This window comes from Cottoperca gobio, chromosome 10 (assembly GCF_900634415.1).
Source record: "Cottoperca gobio chromosome 10, fCotGob3.1, whole genome shotgun sequence".
In the NCBI taxonomy this organism is placed as follows: domain Eukaryota; kingdom Metazoa; phylum Chordata; class Actinopteri; order Perciformes; family Bovichtidae; genus Cottoperca; species Cottoperca gobio.
Genome location: NC_041364.1, coordinates 23,346,383 through 23,364,687, shown reverse-complemented (window position 1 = coordinate 23,364,687; position 18,305 = coordinate 23,346,383). Strand labels below are relative to the sequence as shown.

The 18,305-nt window shown below is 39.6% G+C and overlaps 1 protein-coding gene across 1 annotated transcript; it reads right to left on the bottom strand.

Moving 5' to 3' along the window:
• Positions 1–541: 541 nt before the first annotated feature.
• LOC115014327 (NACHT, LRR and PYD domains-containing protein 12-like) lies at positions 542–17,425 on the bottom strand. The gene is given in 13 exon segments (XM_029441090.1): positions 542–2,199; positions 2,368–2,541; positions 2,615–2,788; positions 3,025–3,198; positions 4,414–4,587; positions 6,638–6,781; positions 6,946–7,119; positions 8,295–9,940; positions 9,942–10,132; positions 10,288–10,436; positions 11,850–11,959; positions 12,923–13,060; positions 17,407–17,425. Coding segments are annotated over 11 exon segments (3,108 nt in total). The 5' UTR covers positions 11,948–11,959; positions 12,923–13,060; positions 17,407–17,425; the 3' UTR covers positions 542–2,189.
• Positions 17,426–18,305: the final 880 nt, after the last annotated feature.

The following is an 18,305-nucleotide window of genomic DNA, read 5'->3' as shown; positions in this document are numbered from 1 at the left end:
ATTGAGGTACACACTACCTGGGGAGTTTATATTTCACTTGACTCCCTGCGAAATATATGCATTTTTGAGTATGTATGAAATTCATTCATTATATTTTAACCCTTAGGAGTCGACCATTATGCAGGCATGATCAGATCACATGACCTGTTCATGCCGGCGCCGCATAAAATCAACAGTCCAGCCAACATTGCGAGATATTGAAAAGATAGTTAGATAGATTTAGTATTGGTCCTAACACAAGATAAAACTCCCCATTTTACAGTGGCTTTTTATTGTGACCAGCCTAAGGATAAGGATATACATCTAATATGTCTAATCAGTATCTTGATATGCCACACCTGTGAGGTAGATGGATTATCTCAGCAAAGGAGTGCTCACCAACACAGATTTAAACACATTTGTGAACAATATTTGAGAGAAATAGGCCTTTTGTGTGTCTTGGATTTCAGCTCATGAAAAATGGGAGCAAAAACAAAAGAACTTTGAGGAATGAGGGAAAAACCCCTATGAATACACCTGCTATTTGTTCATATAATTTGTATCTAGGTTCATGTTACATCAATCAAAATGTTACATTATTATAGTGACATCCCATGTATATCTTTCCAGCTATCAAAATGTTTCGTTGTGCATGTTTGTGTTAAATAGTAAAAATAATATAATTTTTTCAAAATCTGTTTTTACGTTGTTTGTGTGGTTTTGGGTCCAATATGTTCATATAGTATGTCAAAATGAATAAATAACTATCAGGTTATATAGGTGAGGTTGTACTCAAAAAGAAGATATCAAACATTGACATTGACATTTCTTAATGGGGTTTAGTAAGGCAGAATCAAAAGTATGCGAAAACGGCCAAATTAGGCCCGGACTCCAAAAGGTTAAAGGGGGAAAAATGAAAGAAACCTCAGGGAGAGCAACTGAGGAGGGATACCTCTCCCAGGACGGACAGGCGTGCAATAGATGTCGTGTAAAACAGAATAGACAACATAGTAAACATACAACATAGACAATCCATGTGAAAAAAATGATGATGCAGTGGTATATAAAAAAGATGGATCCAGGAGGATGTCAAAATAAACTTCCCGGTGCCTTCAAAAATAGATTATTAAGGTGGGTCTTAGGCATGACCAGGGCAACAGGTGATTCATGATCCAGACGTTACCTTTAATAGTGGAGGAGGAGAGAGAGGTGCAAGTCCCCCAGCAGTCTAAGCCTATAGCAGTATAACTAGGGGCTTAGCTCAAGGAAAGCCTGAGCGAGCCCTGACTATAAGCTTTATCAAAGAGAAAAGTCTTTAGCCTGCTCTGAAATGTGGAGAGGGTGTCTGCCTCCCGAACACAAACTGGGAGTTGTTTCCACAGTAGAGGAACTTGATAGCTGAAGGCTCTGGCTCCCATTGTACTTTTAGAGACTCTAGGAACCACAATTAACCCTGCATACTGGGAGCGCAATGCTCTAGTTGGGTTATAAGGTACTATGAAATATTTAAAATAAGATGGAGCCTGACCATTAATTGCTTTGTAGGTCAGGATTTAAAATTCTATTCTGGATTGTTACCGGGATCCAGTGCAGAACAGCTATTACAGGAGTCATATGATCTTGTTTCCTAGTTCTTGTCAATACACCTGCCACAGCATTTTGGATCAGCTGAAGAGTTTTAAGGGATTTTCTGGGACAACCTGATAATAAGGAGTTGCAGTAATCCAGCCTTGAAGTAACACATGCACAGACTAGTTTGTAGTAGTTTTGTAACGTAGACAAATGAAGGCAGTCCTTGAAATGTGTTTAATGGGGGAGTTAAAGGCCATATCCTGATCAAAGATAATGCCGAGATTCCTTATGGTGGTGCTGGATGACAAGTTAATGCCAGAGTAACTATGTCATTAAAAAATGTGTTTCGGAAGCATTTGAGGCCAAGTACAATGACTTAGTTTTGTCTGTGTTTAACATCAAAACATTGCAGGACGACCAACATTATTTGTCCTTAAGGCATGCTTGAAGTTTAGTTAAATGGTTATTTTCTTCTGGCATGATATAATAAAGGACATATAAACAATATAAAGAACGTGAAGGGAAGAAAGAAGGAATAAAAGCAATAAGAGGTGATTCTGAGATTTTTGATGAACATGTGTCCAGGCTGACGATGTAGCAGATTGATAAATGACACCCTCTGTCTCTACAGTCCAGCTTCATTTAAACCTGTAGGGATGAACACAACACCAGTCACCTTCAGGTCAACTCAGACACATGATTTCAACAAACGTCTGCCTGATCTGATTGGCTAACTGTTAAATGTATCTCTCTCTTCCTGACCAATTCTGAAGCTCATATCATAGACCAGAACATGCTGGTTCAACCTCTACTGACCTCAGAGTCTCCAGTCTACAGTGTAGACTTTCCACAAGATTAGACAGCAGCTTAAGTCCTGAATCCTGCAGATTGTTGAGGCTCAAGTCTAGCTCTTTCAGATGGGAGGGGTTGGACTTCAGCGCTGAGGCCAAAAAAGCACAGCCTTCATCTGTGATCAGACAGTCCTTCAACCTGCAAAGAGGACAGTTATATTAAATCATCTGGCTTTCAGACTCTGCTCAAAAGGGGAAAAGACATTCTGTACCTCAGAGTTTCCAGTCTACAGTGCGGACTCTCCAATCCAACAGAAAGCATCTTCACTCCTGAATCCTGCACATTGTTCCCTTTCAACTCTAGCTCTTTCAGATGGGAGTGGTTGGACTTCAGAGCTGAGGCCAGAGAAAGACAACTTCCATCTGTGAGCAGACAGCATATCAACCTGCAGAGAGGAAATGGTTTGACCAAACCACAGATTGCAGTTCAGATTCCAAACAGCAAAATATATCATATACCTGATAATTGGCTAATATCATTTGACCCTTTTCAGAGGGTGGTGCCTATTTACTATTGAACTTATTCTTTCTGGTAACCGAAGATGACTGTGATCAATGTCCTTCATCTAATTATAATTACTTATTTGGGTATTCATTAATTCATTTACACTTCAGAACTGACCTCAGAGTCTCCAGTCTACAGTTTGGACTCTCCAGTCCAGCAGAAAGCAGCTTTACTCCCGAGTCCTACAGCTTGTTGTAGCTCAGGTCCAGCTCTCTCAGGTGGGAGGGGTTGGAGCTCAGAGCTGAGGCAAGAGATGAACAGCAGCTCTCTGGTAGTTCACAGTGTTTAAGTCTGTAATTACAGGATAAACACTCCAAATTAATTCAGGATTCCATGTCACCTGTTGCTCCAGGTCCTTTGGTTTTTTAGGCACAACTTGGGAACTTGATGCACTCAGGCTTGTATTAGGTAATCCTGTCAGAAACATGCCTTATAGGTAATTATTAAAGTAATAAAAGCATCAATTAAAGTTTCTAAGTGCAGATAAAACATGGCTGTCATAGAAACAGCGACTTCTTTTTCAAGACATGCCAATGTATGTTTATTTTTTTTGCTTCACACCCTGGTTTATTTTTAGTCTGCTTTTCTTGTATCAGATATAAATTAGGAATCAGTGGAAATAAATACTATATAAATAAAATGTACATGACAATCTACAATAACTAAAAACACTTAGGAAACTGCAGTGAATATTGGTGACCAACTTTAATTAGATGTCCTACATGTTTCCCAGAAAACTTTGATATTGGGGACAAGAATCGCCTGCAGAGATTTAAGGAAGACACTAGTGGACAACTGGCAAATGTATGATTCCAACTGCTCTTTTATGGCCAATGTGCAACATTCCTGGTGGCCATGTGGCATCCAGAGTCACACACTGTGAACTGGGAACAAAGAACAAAAGAAACTAACTGTTCAGTGCAAAATTAAAGGCAATTTGATTGATGTGTAATTCTTAGCTAACATAGGGTAACAATAGAAAGCTTACGAAAGATAACGTTGATTCTGATGCAAGCATCAACTTTCTTTCTTCTCCTCCCTCTCAAGAGAGGGGGAACATTCCAGAAGATCACTCATTTGTATTAGTGATTTCAGTTTATCCAGTCATTTGTTGTGCATACAGGTATACATATGCACATATATACATACGTATATGTATTGTCATAATAATGAGTCTTAATCAGGTTTATTCAGTGGGTTATATCAAGTTTTTGGTATCTGTCCGAATTAGTTTAGTGTGAAGAAAACAATATTCATTCTGTAAAGAAGACTTTAAAGGTATAATAATCTATCAATCCAATCCAACTAGAAAGTTGTATTTGTGGGAAGAGTAATTTTTGGATATGCGGGCATGAATTCTGGACCTTCCCCCCTGAATCGCTGAGCCGCACCTAACATGCTGAAAACATCTGGCAAAAGCTGCTATAGTCTGATGACCATCTACCAATTTATAAATGATCATTACAATTGTTGGTATAATTAATGCAATTAGACTACAGAACTGACCTGAGAGTCTCCAGTCTACAGTTTGGACTCTTCAGTCCATCAGAAAGCAGCTTCACTCCCGAGTCCTGCAGCTTGTTGTAGCTCAGGTCCAGCTCTCTCAGGTGGGAGGGGTTGGACTTCAGAACTGCGGCCAGAGAAGCACAGCTGGTCTTTGCCAAACTGCAGTCACTCAGTCTGAATAAAAATGAAACATTTATCAAAATCAAAATTCTAATATAGTGTGACATTGGTCTGTACTAATCATTGGATTTATCCCTTTGCATATTAGTAAATTGACTTTACTGTTGGGCTGCATCCAAATATCATTATCATTGCCTATGCCAACATATAAAAAACACCACAAGCCGTCATACTTTCCTCAAATTTGCGGTCATTATCTACTTATATTGTACCTCACTAGCTATAATTCTATCTAATGAGAGATGAGAACAGAAATCAGACTTTATTTTACGAAGCGGAAAATAATGCTGGAGACTGTAGATCCTGCTCAACAGGTAGGGGTAATTGAGTAAACGGAGTGATGCGAAGCAAAACGAGGCGATACGGAAATAGACGTAAAGAGACGAAGGGAGGCGTCGATTCAAGGACAGTGACGGACAAACAATTGAGACTTGAGAGATAGTTCAATAGATTTAGTCATCTTACAGTGGTGGAGAGGTTTGTGTGTCTCTATGAACCTGAGAGCTGTGTTGTCTGGAGCCTTGTGCTCCTGGTAGGGTCTCCCAAGGCAAATTGGTCTCAGGCGAGGGGCCAGACTAAGAATGGTTCAAAACAACCTCATGGAGGAAGCCCGGGGCCCCTGTCTGGACCCAGGCCCAGAGGGAGGGCCCGACAGCGAGCTCCTGGTGGCCGGGTTTGCCACGGAGCCCGGTCGGGCACAGTCCGAAGAAGCTACGTGGTGTCTCCCATCCATCCATCCTGTGGGCCCACCACTCACAGGAAGAACCGCTGGGGACGGGTGCGCTGTCACACGGGTGGCAGTGATGGTCAGGGACCTCGACGGACCAGACACGGGCAGCAGAGGCTGGCTCTGGGGATGTGGAATGCCACCTTTCTGTGGGGGAAGGACCCGGAACTAGTTGGATCTGGTGGGGCTTACCTCTACGCATAGTCTTGGCTCTGGAACCGTACTCCTGGATGGGGGTTGGACTCTATTCTTCTCCGGAGTTGCACAAGGTGTGAGGCGTCGGGCGGGTGTGGGGATACTCACAAGCCCCCGGCTGAGCGCTGCTACGTTGGAGTTCACCACAGTGGAGGAGAGGGTCGCCTCCCTACACCTCTGACTGTTGTTTGTGCCTATGCCCCAAACCACAGTTCGGAGTATTCGGCCTTCTTGGAGACCCTGAATGGAGCCCTGTAGGGCGCTCCAGTAGCGGACTCCGTAGTCTTGCTGGGAGACTTTAACGTGCACGTGGGAAACGATGGAGACACCTGGAGAGGCGTGATTGGGAGGAACGGCCTCCCTGATCTAAACCCGAACGGTCGTTTGTTGTTGGACTTCTGTGCTAGTCATGGAATGGCCATAACAAACATCCTGTACGAACATAAGGATGCTCATAAGTGTACGTGGTACCAGAGCACCCTAGGCCAAAGGTCAATGATCAATTCTGTGATCGTATCATCTGATCTGAGGCTGCATGTTTTGGACACTCGGGTGAAGAGAGGGGCGGAGCTGTCAACTGATCACCATCTGGTGGTGAGTTGGATCAAGGGGTAGGGGAAGACTCTGGACAGACCTGAAAATATATGGTTATCAGGTTATATGGGTGAGGTAGTGCTGAAAAGAAAGATGCCAAACATTGACATGCTAAACATTTCGTAATGGGGTTTAGTAAGGCAGAATCAAAAGTATTCAAAAACGACCAAATTAGCCACGGACTCCAGACGGTTAAGAGGTTCTTTCTGACCTTACACCAAACCAAACTCATCCAGATGCACTCCAAATTCTTTTTACGTTGATACGGCTTTTGAAATAACTTAGGGTATGGAAGGGGAAAATCTGCAAACATAACTTGCCTGTGGCCATAAAAATTGGTTTAAGGCCAGAAAGAAAGTGTGTATTGTCGGAGCAAGTTTGCCTTTGCCAAATAAAGGCAAGACTTTCATTAATTTGGTTCAGGCTGAAAAAGGTTTCTCTCGTATGTAGTAGATAATAACTTGTATATATGAGATAATAAGTTGTAAGTTTCGCCAACATTGCCTGCATAATTAAGAGGTGTCTAACCTGAGAGTCTCCAGTCTCCATTGTGGATTCTCCAGTCCCATAGAGAGCAGCTTCACACCTGAATCCTGCAAGTTGTTTCTGCTTAGGTCCAGCTCTCTCAGATGGATGGGATTGGACTTAAGAGCTGAGACCAGAGAAACACATCTGATCTTTGTCAATCCAGAATTAGAAATAAATAAAGTCATAATATCTCAATCAGAGGAGTTAGGATAAACACATTGTTATTCAAATTTAATTCAGTTTTTGTATTATGTTTAAATGTTTGGTCAGTTTATTTTTCAAAAGCAAAAGACAGTAATTGAACTAACGAAAGTGATTCCAGTCTACAGTGTGGGCTCTCCAGTCCAGCAGACAGCAGCTTCACTCCTGAATCCTGCAGCTTGCTTCCTCCCAGGTCCAACTGTCTCAGATGAGAGGGGTTGGACTTCAGAGCTAAGACCACAAGTTCATAGTGAGTCTTTGACAGCCAACATTCAGGAAGTCTGGGAGTACATAATTGATGTAAAGTCAGTGATTTAAAAGTATACTAAATATTTTTTTCACAGGAATACACAATTGCACAATACTTTCAAAAAGAAAAGATCCATAAAATGTGGTCATAACCAGAATATTTTTTCATACTGTGAACTGTTAAAAGAAACCAAGGAGAGAACAATACACAATGATAATAACTAATATACTATATGAACATCATTTTATAAAAGGTGTTTAAAAGTCTGATCAAAGCACTTAGAGTACTCAAGAATATGTCATAATTATGGTCTGTTTTACAGTCCTGTTTGTACAGTATCTGTCTGATCAATAAAACCACAGTGAGTTTTCCTCCTCTCTAGATCACCTGATTGACGTCTGATTAGCCAATTGCCTGCACAGCTGCCCCTCATTAACTTATTGGCTCCTCAGAGGCAGTTGACCTCACCCGCAATGTTTACATTGAAAGCAATGGACGGAGCAGCAGGAAATACTCATAGTCTGAAATCACATCCACGCTGATTATATTCAAAGTCACGTCTTGGACCTTATTTAAACTCAGTCACTTTATGTGTTGTGGGGAAACAAGATAGTTATCTGATATCAAAAAAGCTATGTGTAAATATGTTCAAGATGCATTTGAGACAAATTAAGATCTTATTGTTTAAACTTCCACCAGAGGAGGTTTGAGATGCATTCAAGTCAGATGTGTAAATGCATCTGACTCTCCAACACATGTCAGCTCCAAGCAATGTCAGCAACAGTAACTACTGTATGTCAGTAAGCAGTCCGGTCTGTCCCTTGTGATAAGGGCAACTGGATTGTCAATTAAATTACCTCTCATTCTCCCTAGAAAAAAGTTTGTGATTGCATATCCATTTGTTTGTATTAGTTTATGTGTAATTGTTTTAGCTGCTAGTGTTGTATCTAAACTGCTAAAGAGCAGAAGTTGTTCTTCATCTGGTAGTTTTGGCAGGTAACAAACAGCTTCTGGACTGGAGTAGATTTGAAAGAATGGAAATCAAGGTCAGTATAAATTAAAATGTTTCATCTGTATCAAAGTGTCTCTTATCTGGATACAGGGCCTTGGTGGTTGCATTTATGTATTGTGGTACCTGCTGCCAGACACTGTCCTAGTGACAGTAGGTCTTCAATGTTGTGTAATGATGTTACAAGCTGGACTTACACAGCTTTTCTGCAGTTCCTTACAGCTGGCCTCAGTCTGAGTCGACCCTCCCATGATGTGTTGTACTTGTCCAGGTCCAACTCATCCAGAACCTCCTCTGATATCTGCAATATGTAGGCCAGAGCTGAGCAGTGGATCTCAGAAAGTTTCCTATGTAATCTGTTCTCTGACTTTAAGAACTCTTGAATCTCCTGATGTACCGAGTGGTCGTTCATCTCCGTCAGACAGTTGAAGATGTTGATGCTTCTCTCAGGAGAGATCAACTTTGCTTTCATACCTTTCAGGTTTTCAATGGCTTTCTGGATGATTTCTGGACTGTTGTCTGTCTGACCCAGCAGGCCTCCTAAGAGTCTCTGGTTGGACTCCAAAGAGAGGCCATGAAGGAAACGGACAAACGGGTCCAGGTGGCCATTTATACTTCCAAGGGATTTCTCCATATTAATATACAGGAAGACATCTAGGGATGGGTAATAGTCATTTTCTGTGTCATCACCATCATCATCATCGTCATCATCATCAACATCATCCCTTTCGTTCAGGAAGTCCTCCAGTACCTTTGTGTTCCTGTTTGTGTAACAGTTGAACAGGTAGACTGCAGCCAGAAACTCTTGAATGCTCAGATGAACAAAGCAGCAGACTGTTTTCTGTAAGATCACACACTCCTTTTTGAAGATCTCTGTACAAAATCCTGAGTACAAGGCCTCCGTAGCATCAAGACCACACTGCTCCAGGTCTTCTTGGTAGAACATAACGTTTCCTTTCTCCAGATGTTCAAACGCCAGCCTCCCCAGCTTCAGAAGAACTTCCCTATCAGCCTCCATCAGCTCCTGTGGACTTGTCTTGTGGCTGTCATCATACTTCTGCTTCTTCCTCCTTGTCTGAAGCACCAGGAAGTGTGAGTACATGTCAGTAAGGGTCTTAGGCAGCTCTTCTCTCTGGTCAGTAGTCAACATGTGGTCCAGAACTGCAGAAGTGATCCAGCAGAAGACTGGGATAAGACACATGATGTGGAGGCTCCTGGATGTCTTGATGTGTGAGATGATTTTGCTGGACATCTTCTCATTACTGAATCTCCTTCTGAAGTACTCCTCCTTCTGGACGTCAGTGAAACCTTGTACTTCTGTTACCCTGTCAAGACATGCAGGAGGGATCTGATGGGCTGCTGCAGGTCGGGAGGTTATCCAGACAAGAGCAGAGGGAAGCAGATTCCCACTGAGGAGGTTTGTCAACAGCACGTTGACTGATGACTTTTGCGAGACATCAAACACAACCTCATTGTTGTGGAAATCCAATGTTAGTCTGCTTTCATCCAGGCCGTCGAAGACTAACAAAACTTTACAGACAGCGAGCTTCTCTGCCGTTACCTTCTGTAATGTTGGATGGAAAACATGCAGCAACATGAGGAGACTGTACTGTTCACCTTTGATCAAGTTCAGCTCCCTGAACGAAAGCAGAATCACGAGACTGACATCTTGGTTTTCCAAACCTTCTGCCCAGTCCAGAGTGAACTTCTGCACTGAGAAGGTTTTTCCAACTCCAGCGACGCCGATCGCCAGGACGGTTCTGATTTGTCTCTGTTGGCCTGGCAAGGCTTTAAAGATGTCGTGGACCTTGATTGGAGTGTCATGGAGGGTCTTCTTCTTGGAAGCTGTCGATCTGCCACACCTCATGTTGGGTATTAACCTCTTCACTCTGTCCCTCTGTGATGTAGAGCTCAGTGTAGATACTGTTGAGCAGGATTCCACTTCCTGTTTCATTACTTCCTTCAGTCACACATTGACATCTCCTCCTCAGACTGATCTTATGGTCATCTAAAACCTCCTGCAGACCACTATCGGCTGAAAGAGAAGAAGACATTGGACATAAACAACTACGCTGTGAGAAATAACAGAGAATCTAAATAAATAAAAACTAATACAGAAGAAAAGTTTCTGTTATGCTATGTCAGTGTTTATAAAACAACCCTAAATACTTTGCACAGTTCTGGACTGACTGGCTGTCTGCAGTCCAGATCTTGTTCTGGATCTTTCTCCACACTGGGACCAGTCTGGTTCAATAGGAGACTCCTTCTGGCTGGGAGAGACTGGATCCCTCAAAAGGTCCTGACTCAAAGCACAACAAGACAGCTGCTCCTCCTGAGTCCTGTAAATGTTATACATACCGTCAAGCATAGATTAAATACTGCAGCCTTTCTTTCAGAGTAATATTGTGTTAACAGAAGTAAAAAGTTGTAGCACTTTCAAAATAATGTCATTTAATTGTTTCCGTGACTTGATTCTGCCCTTGCCTGATTCTTGTCTGCTGTGCTGTTACACTGAGTATCTGCCCGTGTACCAAACCTGTTTCCGTGACCCGACTCTGCTCCTGGATTACCCCTTGAAACTTTGTATGATCAACTGTCTATGCGTGTAACATAGCAACTGCAAAGTTTTCAGTAAAAAGACTATTTCCATTCAACATTTATCTGCCTCTGTGTCGTGCAATTGAGTCCCACCTCCCTTCTGTCTTGATCGTACAGTCCAGTCATTAATCCTTCTTCATGAAGGTTATACTGTTTGTGCTGCTGTTGAACTGAAAGAAATGTCTTGGACAAAATAACGGAAATACCTCTCAGTATAACAACAAATACTGTTAGTTTATGATAATTTCAGATAGATGATGTTGCATCTTTACTACAAAGCACTCTGTGCTCTTCAATTTTCTCTTTAACTCACAACAATAACTGTTAATACAAGTATATTCAATAAAAGTGTCTGTCTTCTCATTATAGTGGTATTGAGCCGTGTCTTCTTGATTTCTTCCACATCAAAGAATCTGTGAGATGTGGAACTTAAATACGGAAAAGAGGAATTTTATGGAAGTTTTTATTGGACTTTGAACATATTTATAACCCACAGAATATAATCCACATGTATACTATGATCTGAAAATATTTCACTATCCACAAACATGTATTTATTTTTATTTGTGTTTTAGATAAACTGTTTTTAATACAATTTTCGTGTGCAAAGTCACTTCACGTGTACAAATAGATCGACAATTGCGTAAATATCACTTTACATGTAAAGCTTTAACATTTGAATGTGAAACTAAAATACGTGTTTACAAAGTTAAGTAATGGATATTAGCAAATCGCACTGTATTTTTGTGGATATGACTTTATTCAACACAATTTTTAAAATACATGTTTGTGTATAGTGAAATATTTGTCTTCTGCGGGTTACAAATTGTAAAGTCCAATAAAAACTTCAATAGAGTTTATCCTCTTATACTACTTTCAATACTTGTGGTTATATTCTGTTTAATAGAATATTCTTGAAAGTTATAATGTAATACTTGACTGAGTAGCATGCTTCTCCCATTTCACATGCTTTGCATTCTTCTCATTTGAATCCCCTGTAATGTTTAGTCTAACTACTTCTATAAAGGACAGTTGTGTGATGAACTTATTTGCACAGTAGTAGACAAGCTAGCAATGCTAACAATAACTAGCCTTGATGTCTGTCCATCACATGACCCTCGTCTCCACGTTGTGGAAATTAGACAGTCTCTTACTTTGTGTTTAATGGTTGATGACCGAAGACTGGAGGTGAATCTTTGGACCAAACTGAAGACTCTGATCTGTCCGCCTCTTCTTCAACACAATGACTCATCGTGTGGTCAGTCTGACAGGTGAAATATCACAATCATTACATGGAAAATATGTGTCACAGACATATGAAACAAAGTCAAACTTTGTATCTGACATCAGTCACCAGCATGCAGTGTTTTATTTTCTGTCTGATAACATCTTCAGACTGATGTGAGGATTTGACATATAGCAGCCATTTTATTGAATCAACATGAAATAATCTTAATTTATATATTTATTGCAGTTGGTGATTATTTAATGGGCACTTAATAAAGTTCTACAAACCATCATCTCTGCTGTTAATGCATGGTGAGCTGATTGGATCCTTATTAACCTTCTGACTCCCAAGGCCGCAATAAAGTACCAAGGGCCCTGTGGCGACCAACCTTTTTCAAGGCACCATCACCACGACACTCAACTAACCAACCTGCACAAACATTAGCCGCGCTTCATTTGCCTACAATATTGCATCAACAATCACTCATGAGTGCAGTTAAATGTTTTAATGAGCCTCATAGGCCCCTTCTCCGTCATCAGGGCCCCAGGGCTTGAGCAGCTCCTGTTAGTGTGACAGCCCTCTCTGAGCAGGAGCCTGGTGGGTGGAGTCAGGGAGTGTCAGATCTCCTGGCCTGGCTGCTAAATTATAAAGACACAAATTGTTGGCCACTCCATCCTGGCTTCCATTTTGTCTGCTTTTGATGTTTTAGTTTTAGTCTTTACATTAATTTCTCTTTATGTTTCGTAAAATCAACTTATTTTTGGTTACAGCTCATATGTGTGGTCTCCCCTCAGGGTTGTGACATTAGTCTCAGGATGTTTAGTCAAAGGGGATCAGATTAAATATCAGATCAGAGACACCAAACAGGAAGTATGTTTCCATGAATGCATTAATTACACACAAGTAGTATGCAAAGACACAAACAACAGGTTGATGATGGTATGATGTAAACTATAATCTGAATCTGTTATGGATTATCTCTGCAGAACAAACACTGACCTGCCTGCTACTGTCGGAGCGGCTCCTCTCTGTTTCCTGGAAATAATTTCACAACTTTTTCTTCTATTGCGTGTGTGACGCCCAGATTTACAACAGGTTTCAAAGGGAGAGTGAAGAGGGGGAGGGACCAGGGCAGGTCTACAGCAGTGAAGCAACAGAGGAGAGGGGGAGGAGAGGGGAGAGAGAGGAAAAAGGGTTTCTTAAAGTGATTTATCAGAGTTGAAGAAAAAGAAACATCAGTAATATATGCATGTAATCTGACTGTGTCAATACAGTTTTATCATGTTTTCATCTCCGTCACTCGTCTTCCAGCTTCTCTCTTGTCGTCTCAGGGATTCCAGTTTATCTGCTTCAGCTTTAATGTCAACACCTCCTTTGTTTTAGACCTGTGATGTCACTAATGTGTAATCACTGTTTATGTCAACTGTGTTAATAATGTGAAGATGTGAGTGTAGACACTAGTTAGACAGTAGAGGGCAGAGTGGTACTGTGCTCATATTGGAAGCTTTTTAATTCCCTTTGGAGGGCAAAAATAGTTTTGTGATTATTTTTCTTTCATTTGGATGTTTCATTCGACCAAATTCAACTATATTCCAATTAATCCGTTCCTCCTCTTGTCTGATTACTGATGATGAACTACGGAACCAAATGTCTTCATTTTATTACAACCAAGTTATTATAATAAGAATAAAAAATATTATTATTATTAAGACTCCCATCCGTACATATGAAGTGTGCAGTGTGTGCAGTGTCTGGACTCTTACTGTGAGCTCCACCACCAGCCTCACTGTGAATCCCAGACTTTCCAAAAACAAAAGCTCCCGAACAATATAAAGTCATTTAACATGCATCATTAAACATTTATTTGTGTTGTTTAAGACACTCAAATTTCGAGATGTATTTTTTAATATATAACGCAACTTAAAAACTGCGTGAAGTTAAGCTTCCACAGACAGAAGACTTGTAGAAGCTTGAAATTCTGCTTTTAGAAACGTCTACAAACTCAAGAGCATTTGTAGAAAATTATATTAATTCGTAAGATTAATGGTTAAATGCAGTGATGGAAAGTAACTGCATACTTTTACTCAAGTATTGTATTTAAGTTACATTTTGAGGTACTTGTACTTTACTTGAGTATTTTCATTTTTTGCTACTTTATACTTCTACTCCACTATAATTTGAAAGCAATTATTGTATTTTTTACTGCAATACATTTATCTGACAGCTTTAGTTACTTCCTTTTTTAACAGATTCAGCTTATTAATACAAATATAAATTAATTAATAAATTATGTAGTAATACAGATTAAACTATCCAGCAGTATATAAAGTAATTAAAATGAGCTCCACCATTACCAACGGCAGTGTTAAAGTGATGTACACATTAATGCATCAATAATTATAATCTAATAATATATTATATATAATTCAGAATAATTTTTGTACTTTATGTATATTTTGTTGCTAGGACTTTTGACCCTTTAATAAGTACAATTTTGAATGCAGGACTTATACTTGTAACAGAGTATTCTTACATCTATTAAAAGTATTGATACTTTTAATAGATCTAAGTAATTCTTCCAACACTGGTTAAACATGGAACAGGATTTCTACTCGTGTTCTGTTTGTCTTCAACTGGTAATGTATTGGTTTGGACAGCAGGTGGTGCTGCTGTATCAATACAAACCTGAGACTCTGCTTTTGATCCAAAAGTGAGTTCTGCTCAAACTTCACAGCGTACTGCCCTCTGTACTCAGCTTCACACTGGATCTTATTGTGTGATTGATCACACATAGATATTAAACAGAAAAGCTATATGCTTTATATGTGAACATTGGATTGATGTATCTATCTGTAAAAATGTGTGAGTAGAAAAAAAACACATGATAGTAAAATAATAAAAGTATAAGAAAGAACGAAGATGACTCCATCACACAATAAAGAGGGAAGATGACTGTTACAGTTATTGAGATATTAATATTTTACTGTAATACATTTTTGAATGGCAGTCTATCACTAATATATTCGTTAAAATCTCAAATGCTATATGGTAATGTTATCATACATGGTGCAGAGGTGCCACATGGAGATATGGTCAACATATTAAAGCAGTTATTAAGTTTTTTGAAGTTATGGCTATTAACTCATACACCGTGAGGCGTAGCTAACAATCTTTCCACAGTGTGTTGGATGATACTGATATATCTATATTGATATATTTGAGCACATTTTTTGGCACATATTTCACATATTATAGTACTTGGCACACTACCATATCAAGATGACCCTGGACAAATCTTATGAGTTTGTCTTTGCGTTGCACTTACCGTTTGTCTGGTATTGGTTACCAAACTTTCAAAGTTGTGAAAATGTAGATTTGAAAAGTTATGGCCTGATATACTTAACGGGCTGTAACTTTTCAAATCTACATTTTTTATTAATAATCTGAATCTGCAAAGTAATAAATAATTAATGTTGTAAAATAAATGTAGTGAGGCAAAAACCTCTGAAATGTATTAGAGTAGAAGTATGAAATAGCATAACATAGTAATTACAAGTACCTCAAATTAGTACTTAAAAACTAATAAATTAAATGTACTTAGTTACATTGCACCACTGTGTACCACAGAACATGTAACATAACGTGATGCAATGTAGTAATTTATACATTATGTATTTGTATGTATACTTGGATTATTGATTCTACCAGTTGTAGAGAAGTTATTCAATTCATTTTTTTACACCATAAACTATATGTGCATTAAATTATAAATGATCTCATTACAATAATAATATTAATGCATTTTACCCATCAAAAAGATACAATGGTTTTCTCCATCACCCCTCTAAGCAATATATGTTTTTTTTCATGTTCGCTGCTGTTACGACCCGGCTCGGCAAGGGAAAAGGGAGTAACATACAACCAAATGTTTATGGTAAATAAGATAGATTTATTCATATAATATGGACAATTGGCAATCAATTGCTTTAGAGCAGGGGTCGGGAACCTTTTTGGCTGGGAGAGCCATAAAAGCCAAATATTTGTTTATGTATTTCCTTGAGAGCCATATATTTAATCAATTTGAACGCAACTTTATGCGTGCATTTTTTTAAGAATAACATGTCTCCGAGTACTAATAGCGGTATCAGTATTGCATTGAACACGTGCTCTTTTATTAAATAAACTAAACGCTTACGTTATTTATCTCATATTTCAGTGTTTACTGCACGGGTGTCAAACTCAAGGCAATTATGACCTATTTAACCTCTTATGTCTGTTGTTGTTGGTGTTGTTTTTGTTGTTGTCCTGAATTTTAGCGCCTTGAGATTACAAATACAATTTATTATTATTATTATTATTATTATTATTATTATTATTATTATTATTATTATATCCGGCCCGCGAGAAAATATCATATGTCTGTCATACCTGGCCCGCCGGTTTTGGTAATTGCATCAATGCATGGCACAACCACGGGAAAAGACATTTGTGGAAGTATCTAAATGTGTGAATGAAATGAAAGTTTTTGGAAAGCAAAGGGAAACGCACCACAGATCTCTGGGACGATGTGAGCTGGACTGTTTGTGCGACATAACGAAGCATCTCACTGTTAAACCTGCAGCTTCAGGGCCGTGTGATCACGGACATGTGTGATGCCAAGCTGCCTGTGAGAGACTCTAATGCAGAAGGAAACTTTGGTCACTACGTGTTTCCAAACACTGACAAACATCTGCACCGCTGTGTTCCCGACAGCATTCTGCTGACCAACTGAGAGCATTTGCCGACTTTGCTGCTAAGAAATTAAAATTGAACTGCTCAGCAATCCGTCTGTTAAATATGTTCCATATCTTTTTGCACTTTATGTGTACCCTGTTCAATAAATGTGGACGTGTTTGGCCCTCGACGTAGTCCCAGTTTTTAATGTTGGCCCTCTCTGTGAATGAGTTTGACCCCCGGTCTACTGCTTGCTTTGCGCAGTTTCTCCTCAGCTGTTTCGCGAAGGGCAGGGCTCCGCCCCCTACACACACACACACACACACACACACACACACGTGTGTGCGCTGTGCAGTCAGAGACAGAGCGGAGGAAAGGAGAGGGGAGAACTACAAACAAATCCTCTGCTAAATGTTTTACTTTAAAATGACACAATATAATTGTTTATTACTTGTTAATCATGTTAAAAAATGTCAGCGAGCCATATCGCGTCATCAAAAGAGCCATATATGGCTCGCGAGCCATAGGTTCCCGACCCCTGCTTTGAGTGTGCGGGCCGCCGGAGGGCCCAGCAGGTGTTTTATCGCGCCTGTACATGGACATTTTTGAACTCTGAACTCTGAATTTTTTATTTTTTTGGGGGGGATTTTTGGAAAGCTTAGAATCTCGTCTATTTTAATATGGAGATGAAAATCACAACAGCGGTACAATCAGTTCCTCAAACTAGCAAGTACACTCAATATCAAAATCATAACTTTGAGCCAACTTACCTATAAAGCCTCATAAATATCCTCTTTTCAGCAATATTTTGAAAAAGACGCTCCTAAGGCATTGCCAGAGGTCCACACGTTCGTTTCCGGGAAAAAATATATCCACTGTGAACATCGTCACATAGATAAAAGTCCATGAACAGGTGTTGCAATCTGTGAAATCAGCTGATCGATTTTTACATTGTGTGATCATAAACAGTCATAACTTAATATCTCGTGCTCTCATCACGGTACAGACACGTCCTGGTTTTAGCGCGGGCTCTCAGCGTTAGATTGACACTTCATTTGAGCCAATCGGAGCTTCGATGGGTCTTTTACAACCTTAATGAGCCAATGAGTGTCAACTTGATAAGAAAGTGCCCACCCACTTCTTTTGTTACAAACTGACCCTGGAACAGCTCAGCGTCCTGGTGGCGCGCGCATCGTAAAGGAATTGTGCGCCTCTTTCGTTAGATACGTCACTTCCCATGGTTTGCTTTTTCAAAATAACATTTATTTCCAAAATAATATTTATTATTTATTGTACAAAAAAAATACAAAAAAACATACAAATATTATAAAAAAAATTCTTTATACTTCACTTACTCTGTGTGATTACTACTAACAGGTAATATGGGTATATAATAGTTATTTATAAATTAAAACAATTAAATATATACATATATTATAATATGTACATGTACATATTGCACAGTTGGTGTATGCCTGGTGTTACTCTTGGCCAAACCTGTCTAATAAATTAAGTTTTTATCCCTTTTTATCTGAAATTGGGTGGTGAACTTGATAACACTTGGTTCTATGTTTCTATTGTGTATTTCAGCTCTGGACTACCAGCTATACCCATTTTCAGACATCTTTTTCAACAACAAACTTCAGACGGAGTGTATTTTCTTAAAATT